The following is an 18487-nucleotide window of genomic DNA, read 5'->3' as shown; positions in this document are numbered from 1 at the left end:
CATATAGGAGCCAAAAAGTCGTGTGAGTCCAGTAGGACTGACTAATTAATCATAGAATCATAGAACGGCATAGGCTGGAAAGGACCTTAGAGATCATCTAATCCAGCCTCCCTGTCATGGGCAGTGATGCCTCTCAACTAGATCAGGCTACTCAAGGCTCCATCCAACCTGGCCTTGAACACCTCCAGGGAGGGGGCATCCACAACTTCTCTGGGAAATTTATTCCAAAGTCTCACCACCCTCGTACTGAAGAATTTCTTCCTAAAATCTAATCTAAATCTGTTCTCCTTCAACTTAAACCCATTTCCCCTTGTTCTATCAGTGGACACTCTTGTAAAAAGTCCCTCCTCAGCCTTCCTGTTGGTTCCCTTCAGGTATTGGAAGGCAGCTATTAGGTCTCCCCGAAGTCTTCTCTTTTCAAGGCTGAACAATCACAGCTCCCGCAACCTGTCCTAGTAGCAGAGGTGCTCCAGCCCTTGGATCATCTTTGTGGCCCTCCTCTGAACACGCTCCAACAAATCTATGTCTCTCTTATGGTGGGGACACCAGAACTGGACACAGTAATCGAGGTGGGGTCTCGCAAGAGCAGAGTAAAGGGGGAGAATCACCTCTCTTGACCTGCTGACCACGCTTCTCTTGATACATGAACAGAGACAACTCATTACTTCGTAAATTGTTAGAACTGTTTTGGTTTGTGGCGGGGCTTGTCATATGAAATCATGAAAGACATCTCAGAAGACTTGTTAGACTTCTGGTCTACATGGAGGAAGTCAGATATAAAAAAGAAATGGAGTAACTCTTGGAGACAGCTTTGAGTAATTTTTTATGAATTTGTATATTCTGCATGCAAAGCAATCCCAAACTTCTCCTGCTCACCCCATGTCTGTATGCTATGGTTGTGTGTAAAATGATCAGCCTGGGGGTTTACTGGCAAACTAATTCTCCTTCTCATTATTTGGAAGGTCACTTTAAAATACTTTCACATGAATCGAAGCATTTACATTAACACGATGTAAGCCCTTAGCTCAGGTAGAAGGTAACTCTTATCAGCTGAAATGTGTTAAACTGTAAGTGCAGTTTTCCTTTGCTAATGCAAAAAGAAACGGATTAACATAAAGCACCCTGTTGGCCAGTTAACCCAAAAGAAATCTGAAAGGCAATGATTCCTATATGCTACTGCTGTTTTCTAACCGAAGGAACAAAACCTCAGTAACATGATATTGCTTCTGCTTTTGACTGGATGACTAAATCTTTGAATGGATGAGTAATAAACAGAAGAATAACAAAGAGCAAGTGATGCTTTCCAGACTACACTTGAGATGAATAGTCATGGGTCAACATTTTGAAAGCTTCCCTATTTTGCAAATGCTTTCACATGTAAATAGTGACAAACTAAATAATTTAAGTAAAGGATATCAGCAGGTGATACAATCTGTCCATGTCTACTTATGGAAAAATATCATCGTGTCTGAATTTATCAGCTCTCTGGGTTTGTAGGTGCTGCAGGCTCTGAGCTCTCAGCCACGCAGCACGGGGTCTTACCCACTGTATTCAATTCTAATCAACGATTTCCTGAAAGGTTATAACAGGAATACATTGGGTTCAAAGACAATGTGAGTAACTAAGGCAGGTAAAAATCATGAGCAAAGAGACTGAAAGTTCTCCTACTTTATGAAGAATTTGTTTTGGAGATTTTCTAAATAGCCATACTGAAAGAAGGGTGGTAGCTATTATAGGAGAACATTAGAGTCTTTCTGCCCATACATATGAAAATACATATATACCTTAGCTTCAGGCTCCTATTCATGGAATCATAGACTGGTTTGGGTTGGAAGGGACCTCAAAGATCATCTAGTTCTAACCCCTCTGCCATGGACAGGGACACCTTCCACTAGATAAGGTTGCTCAAAGCCCCATCCAACCCGGCCTTGAACACCTCCAGGGGTGAGGCATCCACAATTTCTCAGGGCAACCTGTTCCAGTGCCTCACCACCCTCAGAGTGGTGAGGACATATATTAGATATATATCCTTATATCTAATCAAAATCTCCCCTCTTTCAGTGTAAATCCATTGCCCTTTGTCCTATCACTACATGCTCTTGCAAAAAGTCCCTCTCCAGCTTTCTTGTAGGCCCCCTTTAGGTACTGGAAGGCTGATAGAAGGTGTGCCCGGAGCCTTCTCTTCTCCAGGCTGAACAGCTCCGACTCTCTCAGCCTGTCTTCACAGGAGAGGTGCTCCAGCCCTTGTATCATCTTTCTGCCCTCCTCTGGACCTGCCCCAACAGCTCCATGTCCTTCTTATGTTGGGGCCCCCAAAGCTGAAAGCAGTATTCCAGGTGGGGTCTCATGAGAGCAGAGTAGAGGGGCAGAATCACCTCCCTTGACCTGCTGGCCACGCTTCTTTTGATGCAGCCCAGGATACGGTTGGCTTTCTGGGCTGCCAGCACACATTGCCCAGCTCATGTGGAGCTTTTAATCTATCAGCAACCCTGAACCCTTCTTCTCAGGGCTGCTCTCAATCCATTCTCCACCCAGCCTGTACTTGTGCTTGGAATTGCCTCGACCCATGTGCAGGACCTTGCACTTGGCCTTATTGAACTTCATGAGGTTCACATAGGTCCACCTCTTAAGCCTGCCAAGGTCCCTCTGTATGGCATCCCTTACCTCCAGTGTATTGACCACACCACACATCTTGGTGTCATCAGCAAACTTGCTGCAAGTGCACTTGATCCCACTCTCCATGTTGCCAACAAAGGCGTTAAACAGCACCAGCCCCAGTACTGACCCCTGAGGGACACCACTCATCACTGGCCTCCACTTGGACATTGAGCTGTTGACCGCAGCTCTTTGAGTGCGACCATTCAGCCAATTCCTTATCCACCGAGTGGTCTGTTTGTCAAATCCATGTCTCCTTCTACCTCTTCTTCCCTTGTAATGGTGGAGAAGCTAAAAATGCAGCTTCCATTTGATTTATCATCTGCAAGTTACCCCTGCAGGAACTGTACAAACTTTGACGTGGATACAATAATGATGTAGATACATATTTGGTTTTTTTTTTTCACTTGTTTCCCTTTGGAGGAAGTTTCACAAGTAATTGTTTCTACTTCACCTCAAAAGTTGCTAACAGTGGCAGTTTTGGAAGGGAGCGAGACAGCTATTTCTGCATATAAATATCAACAGAAACTCTAAGAAGACCTCACGACTCGCTATAGAGCAGCTGGTTCATGTTATACCTTATTGGTTTGGGTAGTTTTCCCTAATGGACTTCTACAGTAGAGTCATTTCAAGATACATACGTTGATATACATGTATTTATATATATATAATACACACACATAGAGGTATGTATTTACTACACATCCAGAAGGACAATCCCAAAGCCGCCCCCTCCCTCCCGCCCCGGGACATCCCCATCCCGCCGGCAGGTGGCGGTATAGGGCCGGCCCGGGCGCTCCGCCCCGCCCCGCCCCGCCCCGGCGGCGCCCCCGCCGCCCTGGGGTATGGCTCCCCGCGCTCCGGGGGCGCCCGGCGGGAAGGGACACGGGAGGGGATGGCTCTCTTTTTCTTCCTTTTCCCCTTTGCCAACTCCGCGAAGTTCGGTCCCTCCGCGCTGCCGGAGGCGAACCCCGAGTCGGGAGGCGCAAAAAAAATAATCATCTCGACCCAAGGCGGTCCCTACCCTCCCAGGCTCTCACCCGCTTCGGGTCCCGGGAGCCCTCAGCTGCCAGTGCCAGCCAGCACCGCCGGGCGGCAGGGGCAATCTCTGTCCCCCCCCACCGGGCAGCGCAGGGCGCGGGTGCCGACATCGCTGCCGGGGCAGGAGCGGGGGCTCCGCGCTCGCCAGCGGAGGTCTGGAAGGAGGAAAAGCGGAGGGAGGATCCGCGAGGATCCAGGTAGATCCAGCTTTTACCGCTTACCAAAAGGCACCAGCAGCAGGACCTCCGCCTCCTCCCTCCCTCCGTCCCTCCCTCCCTTCTCCCCTCCCTCCCTCTTTCCACCCCTCCCTCCCTCCCCTCCCTCCCTCCCTCCCTCCCTCCCTCCCTCCCTCCCTCCCCTGCCCCTCCGCGATGAGAGACTGGCCAAGTCGGTGCGCGCCAGCGAGCAGCGGTCTCTGCCAGGGGCAGACGGATCGCTTTCATGTCGCAGGGTGACTCCTAGCCCTGCGAAGGCTCCCCCGGCAGGGCCCGGCTGGGGCTGGGGCTGGGGCTCGGGAGGAGGAGGCGGCGGCGGGCAGGCAGCTGCCCCGGCTCCGGGGTGCGTGCCGGCGCGCCCCGCGGGATGCTGGCGGCGGGGGATGCGGAGCCGCCCGCGGACTAACATGGGGGGCGGCCACTCCCACAGGGCGCCCGTCTTCGACGAGAACGAGGACGGTGAGTGCGGAGCTGTCCGAGGTACCGCGCCCGCGCGTCCCGCCGCTCCCCGCCGCTCCCCGCGGCCGCGGGCGGCGCCCCCCGCCCCGGGCAGGCGTCGGCAGCGCCCGCCTCGCCCCGCTCCCTCCGGGCAGCGGTTCGGAACGGGTCCTCCAGCCGGCTGTCTGCCGTGGAGTGAGCCCCCCGGGGAAGGAGGAGGGAAAGCCCACCTTTGTTTAGCCGTTCGGACCGGTGGCGCGGGTATTTGCTTTTAGCCGAGCTCCTCCGAAGTCGAGCACGCCGTCCCTCGGGTTTTAAGCACATGGCAGGTAACTTCATACAGGCGTTTATGAACGGGCATTGCTTTGGAGATGGATGCCCACTTTTCGTTTTCGTTTATAGTTGACTCTTTGCCCGCCTGCCCATTTTAAATGGTGATGTCTCTCCCAGGCGGAATACTTCTTCCATCACCTTTACTTTCCGAAACTTTTTTTTTAGCTTGTTCTGTTACTCTGAGATTTTTCTCCCTGCCTGGACAATATGTCATAAGAAAGTGTACCTCGTAAAGTTTTTGGAAGCCAATGGAAAAGTTTCCGTGAAATACGGTGCTTCTTCACTATTTATGTGTTCCCATGTCCTTTGCATATGTAGACCATTTTTAGCTGAAATTATGTGAATGCATTTCAGTTACAATCATTTTAGCTTTTGAAGCAAAGAGAACACAGCTCCGTTAGGAAGCAGATATTTGTATATTATCACTAGAAATGTTTTTTAATGTTACCGGTGGGGTAGATGGTTGTTCCCTATCTGGACGATGGTTGCCTAATTTTGAGTATATTCCTTTCCCAGAGGTTCCCAATATATTTTATTAGGAGGTGATTGTGCCTCAATAGACTATCACATTGTTTTGGCTTTCTGAGGTTCATAACAAATCAAAACCATGTGTGCTTTTCTGTATGTGTTCAGGACACATGGAGATATTTGTATAGTTTTGCTAATAGGGAGAAAATATATTAAATGCATTTAAAGTGCTCAAAAGGGTGAATACACATCTACTTGCATTTAAGACACCATTATCATTCCGTGTTCCTTGACAAAGCTTGAGGAGATATTTCATGAGGTTTGGTTTGCAAGACTCCATTGTTTGTGCGGAGAATGGGACAGATTATTTGCTATTTGTTTATTGCAGTGCAATAGTTGTGATTTTCTTGTATTGATATAAAATTTCAGTCATTTACCATAGGTTATGCTATGTAAACAAGTGAGAGAGAAAGAACTGTCCCCCCCGCACCTCCCCCTCCCAGGTAAAATCTTGATCGTGCACAATTAGCCTTGTAAACCTCGAGGTAACTCACCAAGAAATACCCAAGAGTGAAAGCATAGTGTTAATCTTGTCTAGACACCCTGAGGTAAAAAATGCTTTTGCCTTTGTAAGACTTGATTGGCATCTCTTGAGTTAGCAGTTTCCATGAATTATTACCATTTTTTTTTTCCCATGATACAAGGCTGTGGTCAGTTTTTGAACAAAATGAACAAGGTTCAACAGTAAATTACTGCAGAGAAGACTTCGTGCCACTGATTTTCTTTCCCTCAGGAAAAAAATTCTGTATGCAACCATTATTAATACCTATTAAAAAAAGCACATAAAGTATTTATGGATTTCTGTTAGGTCATTATTTATTCTTTGCCTCTTTTTTTTTTTTGTGTTCTGTTTTTTTTTACATCATTGCTTTTGAAACAATAACCTATTTCCTATGCTACTTACAAACTATTATTCAGGATGGAATTTTCCCAAGTACTTCAACAATATAGGAAAAGATCTCTTCTTTGAAAATGTATCTTAGAAGGTTTAATCCAAAATCAAGCTGTATTTCATATTCCCACTAGTAGCTACAAGAGTCACTGTTTTCCACAATATTGGACTCAACATGAAATTTAAAAAAAATAGAAGCAAAAGAGAAGGTAGATTTGTTTGTTGATATGATGTAATTTTGCTCAAGAATGACAATGCTTATCAATTCAAAGAGAACTGGAATAAATGAGTTGTATATGAATACGTAGGCATAATAGAAACTCAGCTATTTAGTGTACCATGTGTAATGTCACAGCTGCCTCTTAAAATGAGGAAACAAACAGAAAAAAGTATTGTCATATGTTTGTATGTGTTAATGATGGATGTAGAATAAAATATGAATTTTGGAAGAAGATATTTAAAACCATTTATTGTCACTTTTTAGATCATAGAAAAAGTTACTTAGTGTAACACTTAACAAAGGAATATACAGAAATAGTACATGAAGAGCACCTGGGTACTGCCTGACAAGCCTATAGAGTATCTGCTCTAGAGTGACCACTCATGCTTTCTGTCTAGTGAGAATAAGTGTTGATCCATTGAGTAGATCTAAAAGCTATAGGTTGTATGTAGACTCCCCACCATGCTTACAATAATAAAAAATCAGTCCAGCCTTCCAGACTGCATTCTGTAAATCCCCAGTTATCGCAGACAGCATAGCACATCGTTATCATACATTGATCTTTTTAAAGGCCGTAATACATACCATTTTAAAACTAGCTATATTTGTTCTCTATGTTCTATTTTTGTTAAAAGGATCTTCCAGAACGTCACTCTTTGAATGGTTAGAAACATCTGGTTTCCTGATTAAATGATTCTTAACCTATTTATAAAATTTATGTTTATTTCAACTTTTTTTGTTAGCTTAAAGAGCTCTCCACCCTCCATGATTACTCCAGTGCCTTGATAGACAGCAAAAATGTCCCCTCTCACTCTTCGTTTTTTAAGAAAATCTCTTCTAATTTTCTCTTATTGCCACTGTATTTTCATCTCCTGTGCCCCCCACCTGCATGCGTTTGAACTTGTCCTGGTTGCACACAGAGAACCCAAATTATATGCAGAATTGCAGGCAAGTTTTCACCAGGACCTTGAGCTGGAAACAATACTTCCTGATCTCTACTGGTAGAGCCTATGACTACATAAGCCCTTTCCATTGATTTATCATGTGGATGGCTTGGCCATCCTGTGATGTTAGTTCACCAGTGCCCTGTTCTGATGAGCTCCAATCTACAGTCAAAATGTCTGGTGTTCCTATGTGCATTACCTTGCATTTTGCATGACTACATTTCAGTCCATTTCTATTATTCATAGTCTCAAAGTTTATCACTCCTTTCTTTGTGATGCTCTGATTCTCCGTTACTTTACCAATGCATGGTATTATCACCGCTCTCATCAACTCCATGCCAGTTATCAAGTCCATTGAATATTTTGTGTAAGTATTCAGCTAGATTATTTCCAGACTTCATCTTCTTTGCTGTTAACTCCCATCAGCCTCCCAATTCTCATTTCAAAATAACATTTTTTCCTGTGATACCCACCTTGCGTTTTGCGGGTTAATCCACACCTTGTTCAGCTTTGCTTAGACTTTATTTTATATCACTTCAATGAAATGGAGAAAAACTAAATCTGAGCCAACTCTACCATCTACAAAATAAGTTTTGCATCAAGGAAAAGTATCTGGTTACTTTTGTGTAAACAACTTCTGGTGCACTCATGTTGTATTTGTCTCATTTTTAATTCTTAGCCTAGGTTAGAACACAAGATCTAGGAAAACCCAGTGAACAGAGTCTTTTGTTTGCCTAGAGTTTATACTCTGGCTAAAGAAGCTCAATGAAAAAATATGTTTCATTTCTTGTCTTTTACTGCTGTATAGGTTGGATAGACAACCAGGTCTGGTGTAGCAACATCACAATCTCTAATCAAAGCTAGACACTTTAATGGAGCGGAACTGTAACATTTTTTCAGACATTTAGAAAGTGTTTTCAAGCTAGATACTGCATTAATTGTGTAGTCAATTCAGCGCTCAGGTAAAAGGAAAACAGTTTCATTTTGGTTAATACTGCTGAAGCAAAGGAATGTTGACTCTCTTTACCCTGAATATTTCCTATTCTTGTAACAACTATCTTCTCCTGAATATGTGTATCTGGTACTAATGTCAGGAGAGTGAAGGAGTACATTTTTCCTCATGTTCAGCTCTTCAGAAAGAGCAATAAGTTCACAAGAATGGCAATAGAAGAGTGAGGGGAATCTTCACCATTGGTAAACATTATTTGCAAATTCTCAGTAAATATCATAAGTAACAAATATGTTAGCAATAGCTAACATATTTGTTACTTATGTAAACAGTAAAGTAAAGAGTACTTTTCATGCTGGGTTTGCCTGACCATGCTCTATTAAAACTTCAATGATATTTAACATGTGAAAGTGAAATAGTAGAAAAGAGTAATTTAGAAATGAACTAGCTCAGGGAAGATATTGCTACTACCAGATAGTGATAACACCTATTTACCCATTCTGTGGTGGAAAACACAGAGGAAAGGATAAGAAACAGAAGTGTTAGAGGCTGGAAGTTGGTCCTGTGAACTGATATGGCAGTTGTATTTGCTTATTTGGGACTTAAAAAGTCAGTTTGCTACAGTTACTTTTAGAAACAAGTGCATCAAACTTTTTAAGAGCTTATTTTTATTTTTACAGTACATGACTTTACATTTAAAGCAGATATGCATTTCCAAAGAACCTTTCACTGAGCATCCTGAAGCTATAGAGCTTGAACACTCATTTGTGGGTGTCAGTGTGACATGCTGTGCCTCAGTGCTTTAGTCTTGCATAAGAGAAATGAGGCACAGCAACACGGCTTGGCTTATTTCTACATGGCCAGTCCCTGATGCAGTGTAGTGCTTGTGTATCTACTCAACTTCAAGTAAGCGCTGAAGTCTCACTGCTTTGCCTGAGTCATAAGGCTTCATTCCACTGTAGTGTCATAACTACAGAGCTCAATGGAAATATTATGTACTAGAGAATATAGCATCCGTCCTCTGGAGTTAAACTTTAAATTTGAAGTTGTAACTTAAAATTGATTTCTACCTCTCCTCTAACTCTCTTCCTTTAAGCCTTCAGGCTAACTTATAGCCTGGTGATGATGGAAACGCAGTTTGTATCAGCAGAAAACACACTGTCAGGATATGAATGTACTCTGCATCATCACGGGGTCCTGTGGCACAGTGCTTCAGCAGCATTCCTGAACACCTAATCACTTTCTGGCCCTCAGACATGAGGGGCTGATACACCTGTACCAAACCGCTGTCTCCCAGCAGCAATGAACGGTTTGTTCGGGTGTCGTGCAGCACAGCAAGTTTGAATCTCTGTGCAGAGAAAAGGTCTTGTGCTGAGGTGCTGCTACTGTTGTGAATGCAAGAAGTGAATCCAAGCAGGCGTTAAACTATGTGGATGCAGTGGCTAACCAGAAAAATGCATTGATCTTGCACAGCTGAGTGTTGCAGAAATAGTTTAGTACAATGGAGTTAAATTTAATTTAAGCCTTCAGCTTAAATGAAGAGTTTGAAGTTGTTGGTGAGTTGCATAAAAAGTTGTTATTAAATGACCAGCAGCCAAAAAGACCATCTTGTACTAACGGCATAAAAAATAGATACAAATCCTAACAAAAAGGCCTGCAATTAATATGGATTAAGGTAGCTAAATTCAGCTAAATGGCTGAGTTCATATAAAGCGCGGTGGAAACTGCAGATCTATAAAAGTGACATAGGGAAAAATGACACACAAGGGTTTCACTCGAAATGAGTTTAAACCAATGGTTAAATGTCAAAATGAGTCAGATTCAAAATAGAGTGTGCAGTGTCCAGTTATTGCCAGTGATATGACAGCGCTCGTCGGCCTGCCGCCACAAAGCTGCGATGGGTAACATCTGAGGCAGCCATATACCAACTGCAAAGGGCTCGAATCGCAAGGCTAATAACATACTCTTTTCAAACTAATTGTTTCATAAAGTACAGCCCTGCAGAACAGTTAAATAAAGGGTTTAGAATCAAAATACCTCTTGTTAGTGAAAGTAACAAATATAGGGTGGGATTAATGTTTCTGCTGGATATTTGGTTTGTTCATGCAATTTCTATGGTGGGTTATGTAGCATTTTAATTTTTCCATTGTTAAGATGAAGGTTCCAATTCCCGTTTAGAACTGGATTGTGTAGGAATGCCATGTTGTGACTTGAAAATGCTCTAAGGCAGTTCTGTGTCAAAAAAATGGATAAAACACAGCTGATGAAGGCATTATTTTATGTTGGATATCAAGGTTGCAGATAAATAAGATCCAGACGATTGGAGTTTTATTTTTTGTTTTATGACCATGTTGAGTTATATACAGTTTTATTTTCCGTTTATTGAACTTTAGACATGAAGTCATCATGATGTGTAGTGCAATACATCTCAGAAACCCTGATGCTAGTGTCTGTACAAACACAGAACAAAATAGTGATCAGTGTTGAGCTTGCAGTTACAGCATGGTATGAGAGAGTAGGAGAATATAGACAGAAAGGAGAGCACGGAAGAGCAATATGATTATTCCAGGCAGTCACAGAGATACCGGCTGCCAAATTGTTGTCAAGAGTTTGCATGGTCTGTGCCAAAGGAGGTGCAGAAGGAATATCATGGCATTGCAACCACCATCAGGCATTATCTTCCTGCCTCAGTCTTCTTCAAGCTTTGGTACAAGGTACAAGAATGATGTGGACATTTTCAGGCACTAAGTGATAATTATAGGTGAAGTTTAGTACTAGATCATGGATTTCCTTTTTCTACAGGGAACTCTAAAGAAAAGCAGAATGGATCTGGGGCTTCCATCTTAGCTTTTGCTCGGTCAAATGAGCTGCATCTCTGTTCCCCTGTTTGACTGTCCTGTGCAATATCTGATTTATCTCACTCTGTCAGGATTAGAACCTAGACTCTTTCGAGTTGTACTTTACCATAATCCAGATTCAACAAAATCTTTGCCAGCAATGACTTAGAAATGAAGAAGATGAATTTTTGAGATCTTTCCTAAATACATTTTTTGCAATTCCAAGATTTATTTTTCTGCTTTGGTGGAAGCATCCTTGTCAGGACTTCTATCTTAAACAAAGGCATCATGTAAGTCTTTGCTGCTGCTTTTGTAGCCTTCCAGAATTTACACAAGTGGTTGGCATGACATCTACCTCTAAGAATGTTAAGGAATGTCTTGGGGTCTTGTTATCTACGAAGTGTCACTGCTCAGGAGAGCTAACATTATACCCATGTTGTTATATGTATTATGTAGTGTGCCTGAATGTCAAGATAGGCTTTTTGGATCACTAAGTGTGAACAATTCAAAGCTAACCAAGCATCAAGCAAGATAAGCTTAGAGACTCCTATCCAAAATCAGAGAAAACTCTGAATGTGAAATAAACTGTGAGAAAACAAGATTATTGTCTAAATCTCAACACCATTGCTTTTGCAGTCACTCCTTTACAAACCCATAAATTGTCTCCCATCTCTGCCCACAGACGTTTCTTGCAGTGAAAAGGTAAGGCTAGGCTCTGCTCCTTCAGCTGTGCTGCTGTGGTTTTCTGTGCCAAAAGAGTAGGCTTTCAGAGAGCTGGGATCTGCAGGATTGGAGAAGCCGAATGATGGAAGAAGCAGCACACTGAAAAGTAAATGCTTGGTTTTCTCACACACAAATGGTGTTCAAATGTACAGAAATATTAAACTGACTCTACTCCTCAATATTGGCTTCGCATACAGTAGAATTCAAAAGATCAGTCTTTTACTTGTGCCAGGGAGATCATGAGGTTGGTTGCACTCAGCCCACTCTAACACCTTCCCATAGAACAAGAGGGAACAGGTCTATCTCCTCCTATTAGGCTCTGGTATGACATCCATTGAGTCATTGATAGCATCTGGCATCAAAGTGGCAGAACTCCTTGATGCGGATGTGTGGATGTGGGTTACAAAACCAGCAGTAATGAGGGGATGTATTTTTTTGTGAACCTTGACTGACATGCTGCCCAGTGAATGGAGGAAGTTTGGCCTGTAATCAAATGTTGTATCTGACTGAATTAGAAAATGACTGAGAAAATCTTTGGAAGAAAAAATAGTAAAGAATTATGATCTTGCTCATAGATACTCAAAGAAAGCAGGTCCTATCCTACCAGGACTGTCTTTGTACAGTTTCTTCTGAATGTGGGCATAAGAATGAAGAAGTCAGGGGTTTTTATGGCCAAGCACAAGACTCTTGCTTTTTTATGGTTTCCTCATTAAACAGCAAGGCTGGGAAAGCAGAAACAGAAACCTTCCTGATGCAAAACCTGGTGGGTAGTGACACCTGGGACCAAGCACTGAAGGGCAGAAAAGAGGAAAATAAAGTCAAATTAATTTTACTGGTTTCACAGTATTTTGACTTAGCTGGAGTGAGCTAATTCTGAGATGGTGGAAAAGGTGTGGAAGAGAAAAGGTTGCTACTGAGATCAATGAATACAAGGAAAAAGTTCCTGAGAGTATATTCAGAGGAAAAGGACAACTTCAAGTTCAGCCTGGTAGTGGGGCTCCACAGTACCCTGTCATGGTCAAACATGTGAGGGGAAGGGACAAAAAGTAGGGGACTTACTCACCAAACTTAGCAGGAGAGGCAAGGACTTTCTGGAGGGGGAAGAGCAGTGGTGGTAAGAAGCGTGCACGTCGAGGACTTGATTTCTCTCGAGCACACTTCTTAATTTCATGAACTATTTAAATAGTTTACCTTAAACTACATCCCTTACTGCCTAATGTAAGCCTATGTTGAGCTGTTGCTGAATTTGCTGTTGTACTTGTGAGCGCTGTATTTGTGCGTATATGTAAGCTTCCCTGCAACAGGAAAAAGTAAAAGATTATTATTCTGCAAAGATCAAAAACTTGTGCTAGCAATAAATGCTGTTTTCTCAAGTAAATCATATTCAGAGTTTCCTTGGACTCAATCGCAATTTGACATGAATAACAAATACAGGGTGTTTGCAAAAACAGGACAAGTAAATGCTGTGATTTTTTTCTCCTTTGGTTAAAGAAGAACAAAGCTGGTTTACTCTCTGGGATTCAGTCTCTAACACATTAACTGTTTTGAAGAATAGCAGTGGCTTTTGTTGGTCATTTGATCCCAGGAGACTACTTCCATTATCAGAAATGCCTGTTCATATCACACAGTATCTGCAGATGAATACTGATAGGACCCAAGCTGCCTACACCTTCTCAGTACAAGAGAAGGTTGAGTGTTAACACATTTTTCAGGACCTTGAACTGATTCTCTTTATGCAATATTTCATGGAACATCCTTTGACTTAATTTTAAACTCTTAGAAATGAACATTATGCTGTATAAACGATACATCATGTGTATACAGTACAACACACTGTACACTTCAAGTTCTTTCTTACTCTTTATCTAATATACTAGATGGGTTTTTATTGTACTTCCTCTGTGCAAAGTTTTTTTTTGATAGATACTAGTACTAGATACTATACCTTTACAAAACATAAATTTCTGGAGAAAAGAACGAAGGCATCTGTTTCTTTCCTGGTGAGTACTACCAGGCTTTCCCTTTCAGGTTCCTCACCTACCAGAACCTGACAAAGTATTGTGATTAAATCTGTGCTTTTTAGCTGCATACTTCTATCTGGCAATATTTTCTTACTTTTTGAGTTTATTTCCTCTTTCCTTTTTTTTTTTTTTTTTTTTTTAAATATTTTAATTCGATTTCTTTGAAGTTTGGAAACTTTTAGATAAGTTCTACAGCTGATGCACTTTTCTGCCCTGTCATTTTTAGCTCGGTTTGATAATGAATGAAATAGAGCACTGGCTTTATCATTGTATTACTGACATTGTTCTGTGTAAGAAAGACTGTTGTATTAAGAAATATACTACAAGGTAATATAATGCAATAGAAAAAAAAATATTTTCCTGCTTTTTCCTACTTTTCCAGTGATAAGGGAGCACCTGCTGTTCCTTATTTAAGATCTAAAAATGCAAACTGAGTTAATCCTTCCAGTAATTATTATTTTCTTCTGATATCATTCTGCCTCCCTTGCTGAGCGATGAAAACTGTTCTTAGCCACCCTGTTGAAAAGGAGATGTAACACAATCACAAAATCACCATTACCCTCCTCGGTGTCCTTCACATATTTCTGAAACCATTCTCCACTTCCCCTTGGACTATTTTCACATTATGTTACAAAGATCGTATTTATGCCTTCTGGGGTTCAGTTTAGGTAAGTCTTTGCCCAAGCTGTAAAGCCTGCAAACTCTTTTTGTGCAATACCACACCTTAGGCACTGATTTGCTGCATAGAGCTTGAAGTCAAAGAACAAGGGCTAATCCAAAGATCCTTTCTGAGAAGTAGAAAAAAGTTATTATTTTATGTCCGGCTTCACATTTGACTGTTTTAGCCCATGAAAACTACAGAAGTAACTGCACAATCTTATGTGCAGGGCATTGTTGTAAAACAAAGTTAGCCTTTACCGAGGTTGGTTTGGATATAATGGAAGGAAAAGACTAACCAGGAGTCTTTTAAAGCTTCATGAGATTCTTCTCTACCCATCCCTGACGTGGTTTTTCAGCAACAGTAGACCAATGATGCCATTATATCCAACTCTTTTCCAGCCCAGTGACATGCCTTTGAAGTCTTTTGCTTAAGTTTTTAAGCTAAACTATTAACTAGATTGCTTTATGGTGCAAATAATAACAGCAGATAAAAACACCTTAGAAAGAGAAATACATTTTTAGTGTGAAATTCATCTCAAAAACCTCAGTGTTGAAAGACTTTCTTGCAGGATTTATTGATCTTCTGCTAAACAAAAATATCACTAAGCCTTGGGAGATTTTGCTGGAAAAGAGTCATAGGGTAGAGGACTTTTCCCAGTGATCCAAGCTTTAAGCAGAAAACAATCCTTGTTCATTTGGAGTTAGGGAGCTCTCTACTGATGAAGGGGAGAAGAGAGCAGCTAAAGAACGGCTGCCTGAGTAGTTGTAAACGTTGGCTGTGGGAGGCAGGACGTGCTGGTATGGTGGCTAGATAAATTCTAGCTGTTGCTAGGATAGCATCTTCTCTCTGAAAGGGGTTTCATAAGGCTTTTCTGAGAGGGAGGAGAGGTTATGCCTGCTGTTTAGAAAAGATTAAGTAATACGCGGCAGTGAAGAAATGCTATGTTTTCAGTGGTTTCAAGCACTTACGCTGAGTGCTGCCCTGACTTCAGACCTTTGGTTCTTCTAAGCCAGAAGCCATCAGTCTTATCTCACAGGTGTCGGAGGGAGCACAGGCATGGATTTTAACTACATTAATAGAAAGTGACCCTTTCAGTGCAGTTGCTGTACCTTACAGAGGAAAGATACTGCTTGTGGCATTCAGTTTTCTCATCTGAGATGCAAAGAATTTTGAATGCTTCCCCGGCCATACAAATGCTAATAAGTAACTACAGGATCAGTTCTCAGCTTCCTAGCCTTCCTCTGCTAGATGCATCATATACATCTTTTGAACCACAGACATATATGGATCAATGACATCCTGATGTTTCAAGTGATAGGATATCCTAGATGTTGCAAAGAACCTCTTGCAGTGCTACTTTGGAAAAAAAAACTACAGCCCAGCAGACCATTGTTGTGAGTTAGGCTGATCTGGCAACTAAACCCCACGCAGCTCTCCCACTCCCGTAAAATGGAGAGGAGAAAATGTAATAAAAGAGCTGAGGGTCGAGACAGGAACAGAGCAGCACTCACCAACCACGGTCCCGGGCAAAAGAGGCTCAGTTTTCTTAAAGCAAAACTATTTATTAACAGCTACCTACAAAGAGAAAAGCAAACAAAAATGGTTACTTGAGAGGATAACAAGAAAACAAGGCCAGGTTTTAAAAACAACACCACTCCCCTCCTTTGCCTTTTCTTCCCGGCTCTACCTCCTCCCCCCAGCGGCGCAGGGGGCAGGGAATGGGGGAGTGCAGGTCAGTTCATTCCAAGTTGTTACTGCCGCTTCTCTTAAAGGAGAAGGAGTCCTTACAGCATTGTCCCTTGCTCCAGTGGATCCCCTACTCACGAGAAGGCGTGAGGTCCCACCTGCAGGAGGCAAATCCTTACCCCATCGGATTGCCCCAAGTGCGGGCTTTACCACAGTCTCGGGTTCTTAGGGAGTTGTTGCCACTTGCTCAGGCGTGGGTCGTCATACAGACTTAGATGCGTAAATGCGCCTTGACCCGTGCCCATGATTCACAATAGTCTCAGGCTCAGGCATCTCCTTTAACAAAGCACCTCCCCATCGGAGGGTGTCATCCCACGAATGCTAGATGCCTACCGTACTCAGGCTCTGGCATCTCTTCTCGACGTGGCTCCTCCACGGGCTGCGACTGGGTCTCTGCTTGCTCCACCGAGGGCTGGTTGCAGAGGGGCTGCTGGCAAGGGGGACTCAGCTGTGGCACACGTTGTTCCGTCCCATCTTCACTGACCTTAGTGTCGGTGTGGCTGTTTCTCTCAGATCTCAGTCTTTTCTGGGTGAACTCGGCCTGGTGGGCACCCCGGGAGCGGGGCTCTCCCCAAGTTCCACAAGTGTCTCCGTCAGGCCCCTGTCCTGTCTCCTTGCTCCTGGGCAAAAGCACACCTTTCCGGTTCCTTTGTCCGACGTAAATAGGGCAATTGGCAGAGGCGCCGATTGGCTCAAGCCCCGAGGGGGATGGGAGTCCGGTGTGATGGGCAGCTTCTGCCATCCGGACCTCCCCCCCCCCCATCAAACCATAACAATCATTCAGGAAAGACTGCTGACTACCGTCATATTCAATATGTTCCTTCTAGTTTTTAGTGATATTAAGCTGATTTCCAGTCCTTTCCCACCTGCATTTGTTGATTAACACTGAAAAACAAACAACCACAAAAAAAGATAGACCTGGGGGTGGGAAATAAACTCTTTCTTTCGCTATTTTGAAGGTTTTCTATTCTGTAATGTGAAGAAACCAAGGCTGTTTAATATTCTTTTCATAAACAGCCAGAGGAAGCTCTGAACTGTCAATTTATCATTTTATCCTAGTAAAAAACATATAATACAGACATTATGTGTTATGTATTAATACAGATAAACATGTATGTTTAGAGAATAGTTCTCTCTCTCTCTTTCTCTCTATACATACATAGACATTTTTACACGTACATTACTCCCGTCAAAACAAATCCAGTGTATGTGGTAGGGAACTCTAGAACTGAGTCACCAATGTTAATTATTTTTGTCTAACATCTAACATAATTAAACTTATTTGAGATTCTATTTCTGTGATTATACAGAATTGGTGTAAGCACATTTAATACCACCAAATGTTTCAGGCATTAAGACTAACAAACCTTCTGCTACATTGAGCAATTTTATCCTCTGCAGTTCACTATTTGTTTGTGCTTTGCAGCTAATAACTTCTGCTGTTAAAATTAGAAGTTATGTTCTTTCCATTAATATCTGTCAGCTACCTACCTACCCTCTATATTAAATGAATCTTTTTTCATTTGTTCCTGTTATATGGTGATATAAGCTAAATCTTGACAAGTTAAGCTGTGGCTTAGAGAGTCTATTGCCAGAGAGTAGTGGTCAATGGGACAGAGTCCAGTTGGAGGCCTGTATCCAGTGGAGTCCCTCAAGGATTGGTACTGGGACCAGTATTGTTCAACATATTCATCAATGACTTGGATGAGGGAATAGAGTGCACGGTCAGCAAGTTTGCTGATGATACTAAACTGGGAGGAGTGGCTGACACACCTGAAGGCTGTGCTGCCATGCAGAGAGACCTGGACAGACTGGAGAGTTGGGCGGGGAGAAATTTAATGAAATACAACAAGGGCAAGTGTAGAGTCTTGCATCTGGGTAAGAACAATCCCATGTACCAGTACAAGTTGGGGACTGAACTGTTGGTGAGCAGCTCAGGGGAAAGGGACCTGAGGGTCATGGTGTACAGCAGGATGACCATGAGCCAGCAATGTGCCCTTGTGGCCAAGAAGGCCAATGGCATCCTGAGGTGTATCAGAAGAGGTGTGGTTAGTAGATCAAGAGACGTTCTCCTCCCCATCTACTCTGCCCTGGTGAGGCCGCATCTGGAATATTGTGTCCAGTTCTGGGCCCCTCAGTTCAAGAAGGACAAGGAACTGCTTGAGAGAGTCCAGCGCAGCGTCACAAAGATGATTAAGGGAGTGGAACATCTCGCTTATGAGGAAAGGCTGAGGGAGCTGGGTCTCTTTAGCTTGGAGGAGACTGAGGGGGGACCTCATTAATG

At 42.8% G+C, this 18487-nt stretch overlaps 1 protein-coding gene across 1 annotated transcript in view; it reads left to right on the top strand.

Moving 5' to 3' along the window:
- The first annotated feature begins 4294 nt into the window (after positions 1 to 4294).
- The window catches only part of STK32B (serine/threonine kinase 32B), a 189760-nt gene continuing 175567 nt past the window's right edge, over positions 4295 to 18487 (top strand). Inside the window, exon 1 of the mRNA XM_086611681.1 lies at positions 4295 to 4370. Within this exon, the coding sequence (XP_086467807.1) occupies positions 4295 to 4370 (76 nt within the window). The remainder of the gene's footprint in view (positions 4371 to 18487) is intronic.

This window comes from Tauraco erythrolophus, chromosome 5 (assembly GCF_009769465.1).
Source record: "Tauraco erythrolophus isolate bTauEry1 chromosome 5, bTauEry1.pri, whole genome shotgun sequence".
Classification (NCBI taxonomy): Eukaryota; Metazoa; Chordata; class Aves; order Musophagiformes; family Musophagidae; genus Tauraco; species Tauraco erythrolophus.
This window is presented reverse-complemented; position numbering and strand designations above follow the sequence as displayed.